General features: G+C 40.0%; 1 protein-coding gene across 3 annotated transcripts in view; it reads left to right on the top strand.

Moving 5' to 3' along the window:
- ADCY2 (adenylate cyclase 2) overlaps positions 1–21,361 on the top strand; it is a 459,805-nt gene that overhangs the window by 10,160 nt on the left and 428,284 nt on the right. For all 3 annotated transcript variants that reach the window (XM_030551678.1, XM_030551679.1, XM_030551680.1), the window contains one exon: positions 2,706–2,903. In XM_030551678.1, the coding sequence (XP_030407538.1) occupies positions 2,706–2,903 (198 nt within the window). The remainder of the gene's footprint in view (positions 1–2,705; positions 2,904–21,361) is intronic.

Here is a 21,361-nt window from a genome sequence, read left to right on the forward strand (position 1 = left end):
ATACAACAAAACCTCCAGAGAAGTGTGAATAATACATTTCTATTTTACCCACACATTCTTTGCTGCTATTCTGGACTAGGTAATAAGGAGTTAAGCTCAAAATTTTAAAGGTATTTAGGCATTGCTCCACTCAGCATTGCAAGCCTAAACAGTTTAGAGGGCTAAGTCCCACTTCAGTGTGTATAATGATCTTCCTGATTCTACTTTGTAATAATCATTTCCTCTATTTATCACAGGATGCACATTGCATTAGCATAGTTAATAGTTTTTGTATTAATAGCCCCAAATGCGATATTAAAAGTGAAAAAAATATTTCAACATCATGCCTTTGTAAGATTCAGGCCTGGTCTACACTATGCGTTTAAACTGATTTTAGCAGCGTTAAACTGATTTAACGCTGTACCCATCCACACTACGAGGCCCTTTATATCGATATAAAGGGCTCTTTAAACCGGTTTCTGTACTGCTCCCCGACGAGAGGAGTAGCGCTGAAATCGGTATTACCATATCGGATTAGGGTTAGTGTGGCCGCAAATCGACGGTATTGGCCTCCGGGCGGTAGTCCACAGTGCACCACTGTGACCGCTCTGGACAACAATCTCAACTCGGATGCAATGGCCAGGTAAACAGGAAAAGCCCCGCGAAATTTTGATTTTCATTTCCTGTTTGCCCAGCGTGGAGCTCTGATCAGCACAGGTGGCAATGCATTCCCAAATCCAAAAAGAGCTCCTGCATGGACCGTATGGGAGATACTGAATCTGATCGCTGTATGGGGAAACAAATCTGTTCTATCAAAGCTCCATTACAGAAGACGAAATGCCAAAGCGTTTGAAAAAAAAATCTACAGGCTACACAGTGCTGCGTGACAAGTGTAACGGGAAGCCAGAGACTCAAATGGACGCTCCTGGAGGGAGGGAGGGAGTATTGAGGACTCCAGCTATCCCACAGTCCCCAGCAGTCTCCAAAAAGTATTTGCATTCTTGGCTGAGCTCCCAATGCCTGTAGGTTCAAACACATTGTCTGGCATGGTTCAGGGAATAGCTCGTCAATTTACACCACCCCACCCACGTGAAAGAAAAGGGAAAGAAATCGTTTCTTGACTTCTTTCAGTGTCACCATATGTCTTCTGAATGCTGCTGGTAGACGCGATGCTGCAGCAGTGAAGAGCAGTATCTGCTCCTCTCCCCTGCCCGATGGCAGACGGTGCAGTAGGACTGGTAACTGTCCTTGTTATCAGCCCCGTGAGTGTTCCTGGCTGGCTTCGGGTGAGGCTGACCGGGGGTGCCTGGGTGAAAATAGGAATGATTCTCGGTCATTCCCAGTAGATGGTACAGAACGGCTGGTAACCGTCCCCGGTGGCAGATGGTACAACATGCTTGATAACTGCTGAATACTCCTGGCTGGCCTCAGGGGTGCCTGGGTAAAAATAGGAATGAATCCTGGTCATTCCCAGTAGATGGGACAGATCAGCTGGTAACCATCCTCATCATAGCAACTGGGGGCTGAGCTCCATCAGCCCCCTCCCTTTCCTGTGTACTGCCTGGATTATCATAGCAGTGGCATGCTGAGCTCCTCTCTTCCGCACCGCTTAATGTCCTGCCTGGACTATCATAGCACCGGGAGGCTGCCTCCCCCTCATTTTATCTCACTAACAAGTCACTGTTTGTTATTCCTGCATTCTTTATAACTTCATGACACAAATGGGGGGGGACACTGCCTCGGTAGCCCAGGAAGGTTGGAGGAGGAGGGAAGCAATGGGTGGGGTTGTTGCAGGGGCACCCCCCGTGAATGGCATATAGCTCATCATTTCTGTGGGATCTGACACAGAGCAGCTGTACTCTCTGATATACTGGTTTTCTAGTACACTTGCCCCATATTCTAGGCAGGCAGGACTGACTCTATTTTTAGAAACCATAAAGGAGGGATTGACTCAGGGAGTCATTCCCAGTTTTGCTTTTGCGCCCCCAGCCGATCTCAGCCAAGGGCACCCGTGATAGCAGCAGACAGCACAGAAGGACAGATAGCCGTCATCTCATTGCAAATTACACTGGCAGCAGACGGTACAGAACAACTGATAACCATCTCTGCTATCATGCAGAAGCAAATGAATGCTGCTGTGTAGCACTGAAGTATTGCCTCTGTCCGCGGCATCCAGTACACATACGGTGACTGTAAAAAAAAAAGCTGAACAGGCTCCATGGTTGCCGTGCTATGGCGTCTGCCAGGGCAATCCAGGGAAAAAGGGCATGAAATGATTGTCTGCCGTTGCTTTCCCGGAGGAAGGAATGACTGACGACATTTACCCAGAAACACCCGCGACAATGATTTTTGCCCCATCAGCCACTGGGCTCTCAACCCAGAATTCTAAGGGGTGGGGGAGACTGCGGGAACTATGGGATAGCTACGGAATAGCTACCCACAGTGCAGCGCTCTGGAAATCGACGCTTGCCTCGGACCAGGGAAGCACACCGCTGAATTAATGTGCTTAGTGTGGCTGCGTGCACTCGACTTTATACAATCTGTTTTATAAAACCGGTTTATGTAAAATCAGAATTATCCCGTAGTGTAGATGTATCCTCAGACTCACTGGGCTACCAATTTAGAACAAATGATTGTTTAATCAACTATTTGTGAGGAAGACATGTTTTAATGTGAGCCCAAGTGCTTTAAGTTTTAACTTCCTTTTCACTTTTCTCTCTTTACAGGAAATTGACGATCATGTGGCATTTTTAATAACAGTTCCAACAGCCCTAGCAATCTTCTTTGCCATATTTATCCTTGTCTGCATAGAATCTGTGTTTAAGAAGCTGCTCCGTATTTTCTCTTTGGTGGTGTGGGTGTGTCTTGTTGCCATGGGATATCTCTTCATGTGTTTTGGAGGTATCATATGTCCCTGGGACCAGGTAAGTTTCTTTTTTTTAATTTGTTTTTCTTTATATTTGAGTCAGATCCTGAAAATCCTTTCATATACAAGTATTGTCATTCCTGTCAGTGGTATAGCTCCTGTGAAATACTTGCATAAGTAAGGGTTCACAGGCTCAGACTGTATGTAAATGTATTTCTATCTGCAACGTGAAAAAAAATGAGCTTGTTCCCTCTTTTGCTCTTAATACTATAGAAAGAAGGTCTGAAATATTTCTTTTCTTTTTGCATGCTTGTTTAGATATTGAACATTCTGTTTTTTCTCTCATGAAAGATTCTGTGGTGACTGGAAAACTAGTGCAGTTATGGTATCAGAAGAGTAAAGTGACCAAAGGAGAATTATGGAGAAGGAAAGGGAGTTTTAGTCAAATTGTTTAAAACTTTGTTTTTTGTTAACAACTGTTCAATTCCAGTAAATTATAACTCCAACCCACTGGAGAAAAGATGTGTTTGTTAAAGATTCAACATTCCCATCCCTTAAGTTAAGGTTGAAGAGCTTGCAGTACAAATGTTCTGAGCTCTCCAAAAGATCCTCCACAAAACCCGAACTTTTTGGACACCCTCAATATTTTTAAGATAATAAACAAGTAGAGAGGGGAAAAATACTTTCCTCCACAACCTTCTAGACCTTCTCCCTATGTCTTAAAGGAGCAAGATAGGGCATAAGCCCAATAAAAAAACCCAAAACCAAACCTCAAACCCACATAGCAGATCATCTTTACATGCCTACCCCTCTAACAACATAATGTATGATAAATAAACTAAAAAAGAGGTGCTTCTAATTAGTGTAGGTGTTTTTGGAAGGTCATTGAATGTGAACCCTAATCTATAATTAGTTTACTCATCTTAATAACCATTAAGCAGCACATGAAATTCTGTAGCATGGAACAAATAAAAGGAAAAAAGAATCCTGTTGTATTGAATAATGTCCTTGTATCATTTAACTAGTAGTTTAAGTTACTTGAAAAAGCAAGGAAATGAGTATTAGAATTCCCCTGTTAAGTAATTTATTCCAGAGAACTAATTCTCTTCTGCTTTCTGTATAGGCTTGGAAAACGAGGAAAGTGTGACAAATATAATTATTAAATCTAATATGACTAAAACTAAAAACACACAACCCCCCACTCTGCTATTAGTACTTGCTAAGGAGTGCAGTATTTAGTTTCTCAATTAATGTAAGAACTAAACTAGGTGCATCAAATGATGATAGACTCAGCATGTTGCGTTTTAAATTAGATATATAAAAATGTAACTAGGAGAACAAAAATAACTGTGATATATTAAATGATCAAAAACTAATGTCCATATCACCCCTAGACTTCTGTGATTGGAGAAGGTAATGGGCAGAAAATCTCTCCTGGGAGGTATGAGGGTGAAGGTGAGGGTGGGGGTGGAGAGTGGGAAGCATTATTTCTGCCTCTATGGTATCTTACTGAAGCACCCCACTGAAGCACTTCAGTTTCAGTTAAGCTCCGTGACATCAGCCCCTGCCAAGTCTGTGGATTTCCATGCAGAAATCTGATTGTGAATGCTGCTTCAAGAGCATTAAGCCTTGCTAGGAACCGCCTCTCCATGGCAGCTATAGCACAGCCTCAGAAAGACTACGCCATGGTGCAGCAGCAGCAATGCATAGGGGCAGCCCCTTCATGGAAGTGGAGGACCTCCAGTGTCCGTTCAGATGAAAACTATGAGGTTGGCAGGATGCACCTCCTGTTTTTTTTGCAGCACCCCAGTACTTTCTCACAGAGGGGAGGATTTGAGCAACATGAAGTATATCTGATGATGTCTTCTGCCTGTTGCATGCCAGTGTCATTCTCATGACTATCACTGCAGGAATGCATGACCTACTCTTGTCAAAATGTCCATTAAATTCAGTTGGCACAGAACTGAACCTAAATTGGTGAATCAACTGTGTTTGATTTGTCATATTTCTAATATTTTATTATTATTCCACTGTATATATAATTATTTTTTGCAACTTTTATTTTCTTGCTTTTTCCTCCCATTGAATTGTAACAAGGATTTTATCATGTATATTAAGTTTCCTTTTGCAAATTCTTGTTGACTGAAAGTTTGATAGAATCTTTAACATTTTAGTGCTATATATATGATGGCTTCTAATCCTTTAAGATAAACAGTAGCTTCAAAAAGCACTCCGCCTTATTACTTAGGCCCTGATCCTGCAAACACTTAGGCACATGCTAAACTTTAAACACGTGAGCAGTCCCTTTAAAACTGTTGACTTGTTCTTAAAATTGAGCATTTATGTAAGTAATTGTAGGTCTGAGGCCTTCCACTCTGTAGATGACTATTGTGGATTCAGGGATTTGCTGTCAAAGGATCTGCCTTATAGTAGAACAAATAAATTTACTGTTCACTGTGTTATTAACTGATTGGCACATTAGGCCCAGGCAAAAACTTTCTATTATAAAAAGGAAGGTATGAACTGGTGGGAGTGAGAAGTCTCTTCTAGATAATGGAGAGTCTATACCTCTGTGATCTCTAGGCTGGATTACTCAAACATTCGTTATTTCATACTGCACCTCTAAACAACTCACACATTGCAGTTATTGCAATAGATAGGAATAAGAATACAGGGGCTACCCTTAAAAAATTGCAGTTTTTCATTTGAGTAGGTAAGGTCACCTTAGTATCTGCAGCAGTCATGTTTACTTCCCTATACTTGCTAAAGGAAATACCAAGAATACTCAAATATTGAGGTATAACATATCCAACAATACATCAGTGGCACTCATAGGTTTACCTCAGTATTTTTTTTTGTTTCCCTTTACTTTTCTCATTGTGTTGTTTGCTTTTCTACTGAGTATTTCTGTTGCTGCCTGAGGGTTGTGATGTTGGAATTTTTCAGGCTGTGTTTACATTCTAGGATTTAAATTCAGCGTATTACCTGTTCATTCTCTAACAGATTAATTTTCCTTTAACTTTATAGTACCATATGGCTATCTTTTTTTTTGTATGCATGCTTTTGTCTAGTATTAATTCAGAGTAAAGGAGGGAAAAAAGTATTTTTGTATGATATAAAATGATCTTAAGTAGTAGAATTAATCCTCCATGTGATTTTTGGAAGTTCATACAAATTGCTACAAGTAGTAAAATACTCATGGGTATTTAAATACCCTTATGTCTTGTGTGCATAGAGACATCCAGCAAAATTGATACAAATTAACTAAAGGTGCTAATATGAATTGGATTAGTTAAACAACATTAAATCTCTATGTGCACACTGTTATTCAGAATTAAAGTGGTCGTAATTCAGTTTAGTTTAATTCACTTTGCAAGTGAAATAAGCTATACTGAATTAAAGACACTTGAATTCTGAATGAGGGTGTTCACACTGGGATTTAATGTGTTTTAACCAATCCATTTCACATTCACACCTTTATTATTATTCACACCAGTTATTTTGGATTAATTTTCCTTGATGTCTCCATGTAGACAAGTTCTGAGTATTTGCTGCCTCCTAAATTATGTCAATAATACAGTAATTCAGAAGCCAGGTGATAAAGAATATAATCTACATAAAGTAAATCCGTAAAATAGCCTTCAAGCATTAACTAAGTTTCTTTTCAAAGCTGATTTTGTTATATATAAAAAAAATCTCTTAGGGTTTCAGAGAGAAGTTTTTCAAGTATGCACTGAACTCATGTAACATTGTTTTCCTAAGGCCAAGTCTATACTACAGTGCTACATCAGCACAGTTGTACTAATACATCTCCGGCACCACAGGGCATCTGGTGAAAACTCACTATACCGATGAGAGACTGCTCTCCTATCGTCATAATTATTCCACCTCGGTGAGAAGTGGAAGCTATGTCGGCAAGAGAGTGCCTCCCACCGACATAGCGCCAGTGTGGACTGTGCCAAACTCCCATCGCTTGGGGGGGGGAACACACTTTTTCACATCTCTGAATGATGTAAGTTAGATTGACTTAAGTGGTAGTGTAGACCTGCCGTAAGTCTGCAGACAAACAGCTAAGATGTCTCTGCTGCTCATAGTTCCCCAAGCAGAAGAGTGAAAATAATATGACAGTCAGTGTCACCAGGGCCGGCTTTAGGCCGATTTGCCCGATTCCCCCGAATCGGGCCCTGCGCCTGAAGGGGCCCCGCGCTCGCTGTCTCCCAGAAGCAAAGTTCTGCATCTCCCGGAAGCAGCAGCTGTTGCTGCTAGGCAACGAGAGATGCTGGCCGGCACAGGGCTGAGCAGAGGCAGCCGCATGGGTGTTGCAGGTCAGGAGGGGGAAGAGGGAGGCAGGAGAAGGCACACATGTTTTGCAGCCTTCCTTCCCCTCGCCTCCCCGCAGCACTCACCTGGGGGAGACGCTGAGGGAGCTTCTGGTCCGGTGGGAGACAGGAATCTCTGCAGTGGACCTCACCTACCTGAGCAGCTGCTGGGGCTTCCAATGGTGAGTGTTTGACCCTGTGATTCCCTGCAGGTTTGTAATATTGGGTTGGTTTTGTGGTTTTTGTGGTGTTGCTGTTTGAGGGTGAGTTTGTGCCTGCCTGTATCTGTTTCAAAACTAAAGTTGGGATCATGTAACGTAACCCAGGAAAAAAGCCCCAAGCTGGTACTTAGTGTTGTGAACTCCAGGTGAGAGAGGGAGGGAGGTTTGGAGGAGGAAATCAAATACAGCAAGAGAGGAGACTGCAAAAGGTCTGCAACATGGCGTGGCAGGCTGAGACTTTTATCTCCCCTCCACCCCACCGCAGAAGGGGAAACTGAGGCACAGCATGATCTGATTCCCTCTCCAAATTATTTTGCAAAGGAAGGGGATTAGGGCTCCTATCCAAACCAGTTCCCTTCCCATGAACTCTGCTTTCCCTGCTGCAAGACCGCTGTAGGGGCTGAATATTTCCATTAAACTATGGCTCCTTCATTTGCCCTGCAACAATAAAATAGACCGGCTTTTTGGGGGGGGAGTGAATAGCCCCCCCCCAAAGCTGTGTGGATATTAAGGTTTTTTTGAGGAGGGGCATGATAATATTCTAGATCAATCAAATGCCCAGCTCAGCTTTCTAGCCATCCAGCAGCTCTAGGGCAGGGAAGGAAGGTGCTCTTAGTGCAGAGTGGTCGCAAAACGGGTGAAGTTAGCCGGAGGTTGGGGGGGGGGGTCCGCTTGAAATCCCACCCGATACAGCCACACAGAATCACTGGCAGCGCTGGGAGAGGCCAGGAGTGGAAGCAGGTGGCCTGGGGGTGAGGGGACATTGCCCTCAGTCCTGGGCTCTGGGATGGACTATGCTGGGTAGTGGGTTCAGTCTAGCCTTCCAGCCTGTTGCTCTCACTGGAGTTTGTGGTTTTTTCTGGCTCCACCGAAAAGATCAAACAAGCCCAGTAGAAAAGGGGAGTGAGAGAGGTGGGAAGGAGTTTGTAAGGGGTTTAAGTGACCCATCAGCGAAAGAGTAAAACAGAGTTTGACTGGGTTTCCCCCCCAGCCACCACTCCTGCAAACACTGGGGAAGGGGCAGTTCCATCCCCCACTGAGGCTATGGTGAGGGGCATCAGGGGAGGAAGGAAGCCACATGGCAGTCCCTTCCCCCCAGCACCCTCCCCTCCAGCCCCCAAACTCTGTCCCAAAGCCTGCACCCACCCCTCCACACTCCCTCCCAGAGCCTGCACCCCTCCACCCTTCCTGTACACCACCCCATGCCCCAGCCCGGAGCCTGCACCCAGCACCCAAATTCCATCTCACTCAGCCCTGGGCAAAGCTCCTTGGTCTGGCTCCCAGCCCCTCTCCAAGGGTTGCAGCTGTCTGGAGGTGCCTGCCTTCCACACCTTCCTCTTTCACACCTCATTCATTCAATAGGGCAATTGATTATGAAGTGGAGGAAAGATCTTATTCTACTTCTAGCAAAAAGACATTTTTCTTTTACCTTATATACTACCTTAGGGGCCCACTATAACATTACCAAGGTTCAATACAAAGTCATGTAAAAGTTATACAAAAATGCATAATGCAGAGATTTATCCAGAACTGCATTGACTGCTGTGTGCAGTAATATAGTGACCCCTGGGTTTCTGAATGAGGCTATATACTCGGGGGAGGGGGACGCGGTGCAGCGGCGAGTCGGGGGCGAGCGAGTGAGCAAGCGGCAGGTGGGCAAAGAGGCAAGCAGTGAGCCAGCAGGGGTTCTAAGGGCAGGCATGGGGGTTTCTGGCAGGAGAGGGGGAAAGTGAAAGGTGGCTAGTGGTGGGTGGGGAACACAGCAAGTCAGCGGGGGATTAGGGGGTGAAGAGGGGTGTGATGGTGGGGCCGAATGGGGAGGGAGCGGGTCCTATTTTACTGCTGTGATCTGGTCACCCTGTGTGTGCCAGGTTTCAGAGTAGCAGCTGTGTTAGTCTGTATCTGCAAAAAGAACAGGAGTAATTGTGGCACCTTAGAGACTAACAAATTTATTTCAACATAAGCTTTCATGGGCTACAGCCCACTTCTTTGGATGAACAGAATGGAATACTTCTTTTTGTCTGTGTGTGCCATTTCTCTCCCCCCCACCTTCTTCTTTGGCCCACAGCTGTTTCGACAGGGTGACGCTGAGGAAGGAGGGTTTGTTTCTGCGAGGCGGGCAGTGCTGGGGGGAAGGAAGGGGCAGAAAAGAAACATTATTGAAGAAAATCAGTTGTACAACTATCGAAACATAAATTATTTTCCTAATATGAAAGTGAAAGTCTATAATTAATATTCTTTTAGAATGTGATGACTTCTATCAATATGGGCAAGAGATCAAGAGATATTGGTAGAAAGTACCCAAGTGAGAGTAAGAAAAGAGCCATATACAATATGATGTAATGTATGTAATATATAATTTTGTTATTATGTATACAGTCATGGAAAGTAAATAATACATGTAAATAATACATGGAAGAAATGAAAGGTGGTTGTGTTTTTTTCAGTCATCCCTGCCGGGGCCCTGTCGAAACTGTTCGAATTGGGCCCCGCACTTGCTAAAGCCGGCCCTGAGTGTCACTGCTGTTGATTAGAAACTTGTGGTCTGGTGCGAAATTAACAAAAAACATGAATGCTGTCAACATGAGATGGCTATCTCTTCAGGCTATTTGGTCCTTTTACTGCGTCTCTTGTCATCTTTCAACTATACTCATAATGACTAAGAATATGTCATCTCAGAATTGGATGTAGAGATAACATTTCTAGACTCTATGAATGACTTCTTCTTTGAACAGCTGGGTCTGGAACCCACAAGGGGAGATGCAATTCCTGATTTAGTTCTAAGTGTCATACAAGATCTAATCCAAGAGGTGAATATGGCTGCACTGCTTGGTAATAGAGACCATAATGTAATTAAATTTAACATCTTTGAGGGGTGGGGAGAGTACCAAAGAAATCCATCACAGTAGCATTTAACTTCAAAAAATTGGACTACACAGAAATGAGGTAGCAGGTGAATAGAAATGAAAAGAAACAGTCACAAGAGTGAAATGCCTGCAAGCTGCATTTATTTAAAAAAAACAAACATCAAATTCCAGGGTCAAACTATATGATGCCCAAATAAAAAAAACAAACAAAAAAACATAGGAGGACCAAAAAACAAATATGTTACCATGGCTAACCAACAGAATAAAAGAGGTGCTTTGAGATAAGAAGACATTTTTAAAAAAATGAAAGTCAAATCCTAATCAAGAAAAAAATAAAGGAGCTTAAATTCTGGCGAATCAAGTGTAAAAATATAATTATGAAGGCCAAAAAAGAATGTGAAGAGAAACTAGCAGAATACACTAAAAAAACTAACAACAAATATTGAAAGTACATCAAAAGCGGAAAGTCTGCCAAATGATCAGTGGGACCACTGGACTATTGGAGCAATAAAGGAGCACTCAAGGAAGACAAGGCCATTGAGGAGACGCTAAATGAATTCTTTGCATTGATCTTCACTGCAGAATATTTGAGGGAAATTCCCACACCTGAAAACTCCCAGCTTGAGATGTCGGTAGAGGAGGTTCTGAAACAAATGGATAAATTATACAGTAATAAATCACCAGGACCAGATAGCTTTCATCCAAGAGTTCTAAAGGAACTCAAATATAAAATTGCAGAATTGCTAACTGTGTTGTGTAACCTATCACCTAAATCAGCCTGTGAATCAGATGACTGTGGGATAGCTAATCATGGAATCAGAGAAGTGTAGAACTGGAAGGGATATTGAGAGGTCATCTTGTCCAGTCCTCTGCACTCAAGACAGGACTGTGTAATAACTAGACCATTCCTGACAGGTGTTTGTCTAACCTGTTCTTAAAAAACCTCCAATAACAAAGATTCCACAATTTCCCTCAGCAATTAGTTCCAGTGCTTAAATACCCTGACAATTAAGAAGATTTTCCTAATGTCCAACCTAAACCTCCCTTCTGCAATGTAAGCCCATTGGTTCTTGTCATATTCTCAGAAGCTAACGAGAACAATTTTTTGAAATTAATAGGCAGCAGGTTTAAAACAAACATGAGCAAATACTTCTTCACACAATGGACAGTCAACCTGTGGAACTTGTTGCCAGGGGATATTATGAAGGCCAAAAGTATAATTAGGTTAAAAAAAGAATTAGATAAGTTCATGGAGGATGAGTCCATTAGTGGCTATTAGCAAAGATGATCAGGGATGCAGCCCCATGCTCTGGGTGTCCCTAAACCTCTGAGTACTAGAAGCTGGACTGGATGATGGGATGAATTACTCGATAAATTGCCCTGTTCTGCTCATTCCCTCTGAAGCATCTGGCACTGCCCACTGTCAGAAGACAGGATACTGTGCTAGATGGACTATTGGTCTGACCCAGTATGGCCATTCTCATGTTGTTACATTCTTCGATCCTTCAGCTGTTGACCTGCATTTATGTCAACACCTTGTTACCAGCCTCTAGCAACCCAACTGCCATAACCTGGGGTGAGGAAGGCATAATTACAGGCTGACTCTCTGGGAGAGAGTGTCCACATGGCAGCAACATGTCTTGCTAAATATGATCAATGGGCTATATTGCATAGGAAAAGAGAATCATTGTGGCTGGCATGTTGTATATTGGGTAGACAACCTATGGCACATGTGCCGAAGGTGGCACGCAAGCTGATTTTCAGTGGCACTCACACTGCCCGGGTCCTTGCCACCGGTCTGGGGGGCTCTGCATTTTAATTTAATTGTAAATGAAGCTTCTTAAACATTTTAAAAACCTTATTTACTTTACATACAACAATAATTTAGTTATATATTATAGACTTATAGAAAGAGACCTTCTGAAAATGTTAAAATGTATTACTGGCACTTGAAACCTTAAATTAGAGTGAAGTACTGTTTTTGTTCTTTTTGGACTTTTCATTATCCTGGAAAGTGTGAACTTTCTGATTTGACTAAATTAACCAAACAGTGAGATACAAACTGTCCAACCAGTGAGGGTAACCTGAGGCAGTAACACCTGTTGCACCTGATGATGGAGGAGTAAATGCCCCACCCAAAGGCAGAATTACATATAATATGGGAAGGAAATTGGGTGATTTTCCTCTCGTTTCACTGACAGTTTACTTATTAGACAACAGTCACCTTTTACATAGCCTTGTGACATATTAAATAGCTGTCGGTTTTTTTGTATAGGATGTATGTCTGTGTGCTTGGATATGTTAAATGTGTACAAGCTATTGTGCACTGAAATCCAGGGGTGAAAAGTGCTGTTCAAGTAGAAAGTAAAATGTGGATCTTGAGATGGAAGCAATTCAGATAGCATTCTTGTAATGAATTCCATAATGTCTGGATTTTTGGTATTCATCTCAGTTTAATTACAATTATGGATGCACAACCCTGGCACCAGATGTGTCCTGGTTGGCTCCTCATGTATGCTCAGTTATGATGCATAAATTATTTCAGGTAAAGTGTGAAACTTCTGAGTCCCACAGTTTTAGAGATTGGCCTCTTTTGGATATTTGAGCATAAATGCTTCTTTTTGTTTGTTTTGTATTTTTTAAACTAAACTTAAACTACAGTATTTTTTCAATGTGTTCTGAAATTTAGACCTTGGAAACAATACTAATGTGCAGATGACATGCTGGGTTTATAACTTTTTTAGATGCTTTTCATGCATTTGAGGATAGAATCTAGCCCTAAATGAAGTTTTTAGGGTGCATAATTTCCCCCATACCATCTCTAAAATCGATTAATGTTGCTGATTATATGAAAAAAAATTCTTTGAGTGTTTTGTGGATAACATTTTCTGACTACATGGCCAGATACACATAAACCGTTAGCATCTTTGAACATAGCAGCAGAGTTAGAAGTATGAAAGAGATTAGCTTTAAAATGCAAAATTCCGTCAGTGCAGGAGGTTGCATTTACTATCATATATGGATGAGTGAATTATTTCAGATAAAATAAAGATGAACATGAACCTTTTCCTGAAATTGAAACCAAAACCACGCCTAATTTTTTCAGGTTTAAAATATTGCAGTTAACTTTTTAATTTTTGAATTCTACCTTTTTAGATTTCACCTGGATCAGGTACCTGAAGTATTGAAGTATCCTGAAATGATATTCTAGCTATATTTCTGATCCATCCAGGTACAAGAATTATTGTAAATTTTGTGAGACATATTTTTAAACCAGAGAAGATTTAATATAATATATGAAAAAGTATCTTTTGGCTTCTTATCTAAACAAGATTTTGAAACCTCTGAGATTTTTTTCCAGCATTTTGTTTTTTGTGAATTGTGTGCACTCTAGAAGTTTCTTTTATAGGACTGAGCGTATTTAAATGCAAAGATTCAATCAACAATGCATTTTATGGGGATTATTGTGCAGATTGTATGTCTTGTGAGGTTTTCCGTGGAAGGATACGTATACATTTAGCCAAGGAGAATATTAGAATAATTCCACAGAGAAATGCATGGCAATTGCAAATCTGAAATAGACATAATACAGATCTGGGTGTTTCTGGCAGTTGGACCCAGTGGAATTCATACAGGTATATCATTTTTAATCAGTATTGCAGGCCGCAGGCTTTATCTGAGGACAACTTCAATCTAAAACAATTAAAGTTTTTGCTTAGAACCTTAACACTTTTTTGGCCAGTGTCAACTGTGAAAGAAATAACACTATCAATCAAATGTATTAACTCAAAATGTTTTTACCAGGGTTGAAATAATCAGGACTCTCATTCCAAATAGTATCACACAATATTATTTTATCTGTCTTTCTGCTGCTAATCTGCTGGATGTCAATCTTTTTGACTCTAGTGTTCTAAAGCTATTTTATAATTAGAAATGGAATATGTTGTTTTTGGAAAGTATTGTAAGACTCACATGCATGTAATAGTTGATTTTATGCTAGAAAATAATCCTTTTAATAGACTTTTGTAATAACAGATGTTAGTGTCAATTACTTGAATTATGAGATTTCAAAGAATTGTTGAAAGTTTTATCCAAAAGTTCTTGTTATGAAAGTGTCATCTGGGATATTCTGACAAACTTTGCTGTTTTTCACTGTTGATGTGTTCCTCTGAGAAATATGGTAAAGGATTAAGCTTATTTGAGCGAGAACTTGAGCAAAGCAGGCATAAATATGATACTGTCCCTTATATTTGTATTTATTTTTTTGTTTTTCTTTTGTGTGCATTTGTAGTTTTTTGGTTACCTGTCTGCCATAGAAATGTTTCTGTCATAACACGTTGACTAGGCATACTGTGTAATATATTTGTGTTTTCAGCCATTGTTCAATGAAACAGAACTTAATTGCAGATTTTCGTTATTGCTCAGATATCTTCACTTGCTTGACCAAATGGAGGTAAGCAATCAAAATGCCATTCCTGTAAGCAAGTTTCTAATTCTTCAATAATTTAAGTTTTTGCTCCAAATACAGTAAAATGCAGAGGGAAAATTGATTAGAAGTAGCTAAAATTGCTCTGCAATCTCTTTGCAGCAGTGCAGGGCTGCCTGTGGGGGAAGGAGGGGGGAAGTGGGGCAGTTTGCACTGGGCCCCGCAGGGGACCCCACGAGAATATAGTATTCTATAATATTGCAACTTTTTTTTTATGGAAGGGGCCCTGAAATTGCTTTGCCCTAGGCCCCCTGAATCCTCTGGGCAGCCCTGCAGCAGTGACCCAGATCTTTCTATGTGTTTTATGAAGCTCCAGGTACATGTGTGGCCCTGTATAAATAATAATACTTAACAGTAGTTACTGAAGGATGCTAACTCTATTGACAGAGTGTAGCTTTCCACATCACTCCAGAATCTGAGCTTTTTTAAGCCTAAGAATTAGATGGCAGGATTTGCCTCTGAGTGAATGCAACCTGTAATAAGGAAGCTTTAAAATAAATGTATTTCAGCGAATGTCAGCCTCATGGGTAGCCAGATGAATCTGTAAAATTATATAAATATTGAGATAACTAGTATTTACATAATGTGAATTCATATTCAAGAAAGTAGTATGGTTAGTAGCATGTCAAACCTGTTGAATAGCCAAAATGATCTACTTATAATTGCCTTTTCTTATTCTAGCAAAGACATGAATCAGGATGGCTAAGTACAGTGGCCATTAGAAATAAAATATGTGGCCTAGATTCATTGTCAGCAAGGGTTCAAATTTTATCATGAACTTTCATTTCCCATATTACTGGAGCCACATACGAAACTAGTACTGAAACTTATGCCCGTTTTATGGGCTTAATACTCTTTGACTCTACTCTTTAACTCTCTAACCAATATGTCAGAAATAAGTTTTATGGTACAGGAGATACCATAAACTTTCAAAGGCATTTACTACTGTTTCATCAGTGCAATAAAACTGTCTAAGTTCTCTATAAAATTCTGAGGAAATAGGAAGCAGAGGAGAGATGGAAATATTTTCAGAGTCACAGATCACTAGATATAAATAATAGGAGTTGTGTGAAAAAGTGTTTGTTTGGGGGTGGAATACTGTATGATGCACACTTATCAGGATGGATGTTACTCATCTTCATTTGATAACTGATGCTTCATTTACTAAGTGGCAAACAGATTTTTTAACAACGTATGTTGTATTTTAATAATGTATGTTGGCTTAGTTATTGGGGTTTATTCTGAACAACTATTTTGGTTTAACTTAAGAGGGGTCTGTCTGGAAAAACAGGCAGGAATGGCTCAAGAGACCCACCTTTCAGCAAACATTTACGTGATATTGGGGGACAATGCTAGTACTAATTTATCTGTGATTTTGCCTTCTCTCCAGCCAACCTCCAATACTGGTTCTAACCAGGATGAAGAGAGCACAGGAGATCAAAACTCAGGGGGAGGGGAATTAAAAGGGACCCTCTCTCACAGGGCCGGCTTTAGGAAGTGCGGGGCCCAATTTGAACAGTTTTGATGGGGCCCCAGCAGGGATGGCTTACACACACACACACACACACACACACACACACACACACACACACACACACACACACACACACACACACACACACACACACGTACGTAAAAAAACTGCACATGTAAAAAAACAGGGGGGGGCTTGTACTCACTGGACAGTGCTCCAGGTCTTCAGCAGCACTTCGGTGGTGGGTCCTTCACTCGCTCCAGGTCTTTCGCAGCACTGAAGGACCTGCTGCCAAAGATCCAGGACAAGCGAAGGAACTGCTGAAGCGCGCCCAAGACCCGAAGCGCTGCCAGGTGAGTAAAAATTTAAAAGGCGCCTCTAGCCAGGGAAGGGTTTCGCACTGGGCGCAGGGCCCTCTTAGGCGCGGGGCCCGATTCGGGGGAATTGGTGGAATAAGTCTAAAGCCGGCCCTGCTCTCTCAAGAGACAGGCAGTAGTTGTTCAGTGCAACCAAGTGTGGTACTTGAAACTCTGTTGGATTGTTTGGAGAAGTTTGCCTTTTCTAGGTTACCATCACAGGATAGCAGGGCTTCAGGCAAGACAGCCATGTGCAGATGGTTGTTTTTAAAATCCTTTTTTTCTTATTCCTACTGCTAAAAGAAACCATACTTTTATTTAAAGAAAGCTGGAATACTTGATAGCGCTGGTCACAGATTCTCTAAAGGAAGAACAGCAGGTGCTCAAAATTAGGCAGATCCTGCAGGGTGAGAATGGTTGATATATAGGATACTGTAACTCAGGGCCTGGGTCTCAAGGTGTGGGAACTGGAAAATTCCACCCTCGGACAGATAAAGGCCTGGGCTGGATAATGGGGGAGATGCACAGAGAGAGACTAGAAAGGGGATAGGAAGTGCAGCTAGCCCTGCAACTGTGACAGTGGTGAACAGCTCTAGTATTTTTCTTCAACCCAGTTTTAAAAGTCACATTCATGACACTAGATGGGGATTTTAATAAGCAACTGCTCTGTATTGTATTATGAGTCTTGTGCAGCATGCTGCATGTTGCCAATTAGGAAGAAGATGGGAGAGTCCCTTATTTTAATAGTAATGCTGTCTTTTAATTTTGTATCTTAAAACAAAGTGTGTTACTTTATGATGAAATAATATTTGTCTAATATCTTAGTATAATAACTTGAATAATTTTACATTGACATTGTTAATTGTGATAATTGAAGATAACTTTAGTACTTGTTAATTATGTCTGTGCCTAGGATACATCTTTTCTATTTGCTTCTTGCATGTGCCATCTTATCTAAATAATATCAGAACAAAAGTAATGAGCATTTGAATAAAGTAAAACAATAACCAGTGTAGAGTTAAGGTTTTCGCTTTTTCCTTCACTGTAGTGCAAAAGTGCTTTATTAACATCTGGTTCACACAAACTAGTCAGAGAAAATGCTCTCAGATTTTAAGTTTAGCAAGAAGTTGTTGTGGGTAATGTATCAGTCTGTGGAATCAGTATTAGCAGAAGTAGAAAAGCAGTTTCACAAGAACCCTGAAGTCCAGCACCAGGTTTTACTTCCATATCTTTATTTTTAATGTTTTATTCTTATTTAAGAACTTATGAATGGCCATACTGGGTCAGATCAATGGTCCCTCTATTCCAGTATCCTGTATTCTGAGCGTGAGGAATGACAGGTGCTTCAGAGGCAATGAACAAAAGAGGGAAATTACCAAGTTTATTAGCACTCCATGAACTTACCTAATTCTTTTTTGAATCCTGTTATACTTTTGGCCTTCACAACATCCCTTGATAATGAGTTCCACAGGTTGAGTGTGCATTGTGTGAAGTTTGTTTTAAGCCTGCTGCCTATTAATTTTATTGGATGTCCCCTGGTTCTTGTGTTATGTGAAGGGGTAAATAACATTTAAAATGGCATATTTAGCGCTTTCCTTTTTGCAGTGTGTTTAAGAAGCATACAGTAGATGAGACAATTTAGAAGGATACTAATAGTGGGTAGATGATGTACTTAGACAAGGTTCTCAGTGCAGTGGGCTTTTTCTTTAAATGTAAACATTCTACTGTTAAATTCTGGAAACATTAAAATCTTTTTCACTGTAGGCTACTAATTTCTGCCCCCTTCTCCCTATGTATCCTGTGTTCCTAATTTAAATATCTGTGGACCTTATTAGCTTAATAAGATTTCCAAGTTCTAGTTTTATTTTTGAAAAATGATCCTGAAAAACTATCTGCTGTCTCTCATCAGATCGTGTGTCAAAATAAGCTCTTTGGGTCTGAGACTTTTATTTACTATATGTCCATACAGTATTTATAACACTGGGATTTCAAATTATTTGAGGCCTCTAGGTCCAGCTGCAGTAGGAAAGCTAAATTATTACAATATCAGAATCATTAATGGAATTTACTGTGTACAGTGTAACAAGTTAAGTATTGCAGCATCAGCATGCCTTTTCTAAAAATGTTACCATTAGATAATTGCTGATGTTTTATGTATATTTCTGCATTCCATCTCCATGATGGTTTGATAATTGTGATTGATGACAGAAAGTATCAATTATTAATGACAGTAAGAATGTGTTAGTTATGAAGCATGCATTTACTTTCAATACATTTATTTAAAAAATGTTCCTTTAAACATTTTAAAACTATGATTAATAAGACAAGATCTTCTAGGAGATCCTCCCTCCCAGTGAAAGATTCTTTATTACAATATATGTCCTAGAATTTTGTCCACCATAGTTTTAAGTGTCCCAAACAATAGGGCTTGCATCACCTCGCTGGGGAGACTCTTTACTGTCCAGTAGATCTCATTATTAGGGAAATTTCCATGATATTCTATCTAAATTTTCCCTTTTTAAAATCCATCCCATGTACCTTCCTCTTATATCTCTTTGTACCACCTTACAAATGCAGCTCCTTCTTGGTGTTTTACATCCTTCAAATAGTCGTATACTGTTTTGTCCACTCTTAATGTCATGTAATTGAGCTAAGAAACCATTTAAACTTTTAAAGTTTTCTTTGTCTTTCTATCTAAGCTGCTTGTATAGTGCTGATTACCATAGCCCCTTAATCATTTCTGTTGCTATACTGTGAGCTCTGCTAATTTGTCAATATCTTTCTTGTAATCATGTGTCAGAAAGTATTTGCACTATCCAAAGTGGAGTAGTTGTACAGAGAGTTTCTATGACCTCTCTCCTTCATATCATAACACCTCTATGTAGGGCTGCCCAAAATTGTGTTTATACTTCATTGTAAAATCATGTCTAATTTGCTGTCTACCGGGTCTCTTTCAGTAGTTCTAGGTTTTTTTCTTTGAATATCTCTGTTTGAGATTATTTCCCTACTGTATTGCTTGTATTCTTCCCAGCTGAATCTCATTTGTTTATTTTCTGCTTGTGTTTTTTATCTCTCTTGGTTCTTTTGTATTATTTTTCTGTCATCCCATTTTCCTAATTTTGGTATCATCTGCACATTTCATTAACATGACATTTATACCCTCTTCCTAGTTATCAATGAAGACACCTCCTCTCAACTCAATATGTTCCCGTTTATCCTTGCTTTTGGCCTTGCAACAAATTTTCAGTCCACGAAGTGGTGTTTGTTATCTATAGTAATTTTAATTAAAATATTATGACAGTAAGATTTTTTTGAGACACATTGTTATTAGTTACTTAAATCCAGATATCAGAGGGCTGTATCTACATCTACCATATTCCTTTCATCCACAATGATAGAATTCTACCAATAACAAATCAGGTTTGTCTGGAATGGCTGGTTCTGTATAAACTCTTGCCATGTATTGCTTATATATCCTCTAGATACGTAGGGGAATTTTTATTTGCTCTATTATTTTGTGGTAGAATTTAGTCTGAAAGAAAAGAAATTGCTAGGATTATTCTTCCTCTTTAAAAATCAGAACTAGATTTTTTTCTTTAGTATGCTCATATTTCTCCAGTGTTCCATAATTTTTAAAAAATAATTGAGTGGTGCAAAAAGTTCATTAGTCAGTATAATATCATCCATCACGTAAGCAAGCTGAGTACATCGATAACACCTGTTAAGCATGCATATTAATGTAAACTTTCTGCATTCTATAAAAGGTCCACAAAAATAACAAGGAGTCCGGTGACACCTTAAAGACTAACAGATTTATTTAGGCTTAAGCTTTCATGGGTAAAAAACCTTACTTCTTCAGATGTATGGAGTGACAGTTACAGATGCAGGCATTATATAATGACACATGAAGAGAAGGGAGTTATCTCACAAGTGGAGAACTAGTGTTGACAGGGCCAATTCAATCAGAGTGGATGTAGGCCACTCCCTATAATAGATGAGGAGGTGTCAATTCCAGGAGAGGCAAAGCTGCTTCTGTAATGAGCCAGCCACTCCCAGTCCCTATTCAAGCCCAAATTAATGGTGTTAAATTTGCAAATAAATTTTAGTTCTGCTGTTTCTCTTTGAAGTCTGTTTCTGAAGTTTTTTTGTTCAAGAGTAATTACTTTTAAATCTGTTGTAGAATGTCCAAGAAGGTTGAAGTGTTCACCTACTGGCTTTTGTATATAAAAGGTCCAGTTAGAGAAGGCAGAGAACAAATGTATTACAGATTCTTTTTATTTAATTGGGACTAAGGAATTTCAGTAAATCATCTCCATTCTTTTCTGATATTACAGTATGAGTGTCAGTGTTGTTTATTTTCTGTTTCTGTCTCATAGATGTAATGGATATATGGAGGGGATTATCTCTTTTCTAGGTTTGTACAATGGGCAGCATGAAGTCCCAGTTTTGACCGGATCTTTTGGGTGTTACCATTTCGTATTTTATAATACAATAATAAGTAGATACTTACTGCTGTAGGATTTCAAACAAAGCTAATTCACATTTTAAGAAGATGCAGTGGAGTTTGTTAGGTCATTCTCTGAATATAATGCAATTCTAGCTGTTTGGCCATTGGTCAATATTTTTTTCTTTTGTGAAACAATCTGGATGTTCCCGTAGACATTTAAACTTATTATTTGTAGATGTCAAAATTTACTTTGGATTTTCAGACTGGTCAAATATTGATCAACAGGAATGACTACCATTTCATGAAGATTTCTCATAGGGAAGGGAGTTATATTTACTTCATTGTA

Source organism: Gopherus evgoodei, chromosome 2 (assembly GCF_007399415.2).
Source record: "Gopherus evgoodei ecotype Sinaloan lineage chromosome 2, rGopEvg1_v1.p, whole genome shotgun sequence".
NCBI classification, from domain to species: domain Eukaryota; kingdom Metazoa; phylum Chordata; order Testudines; family Testudinidae; genus Gopherus; species Gopherus evgoodei.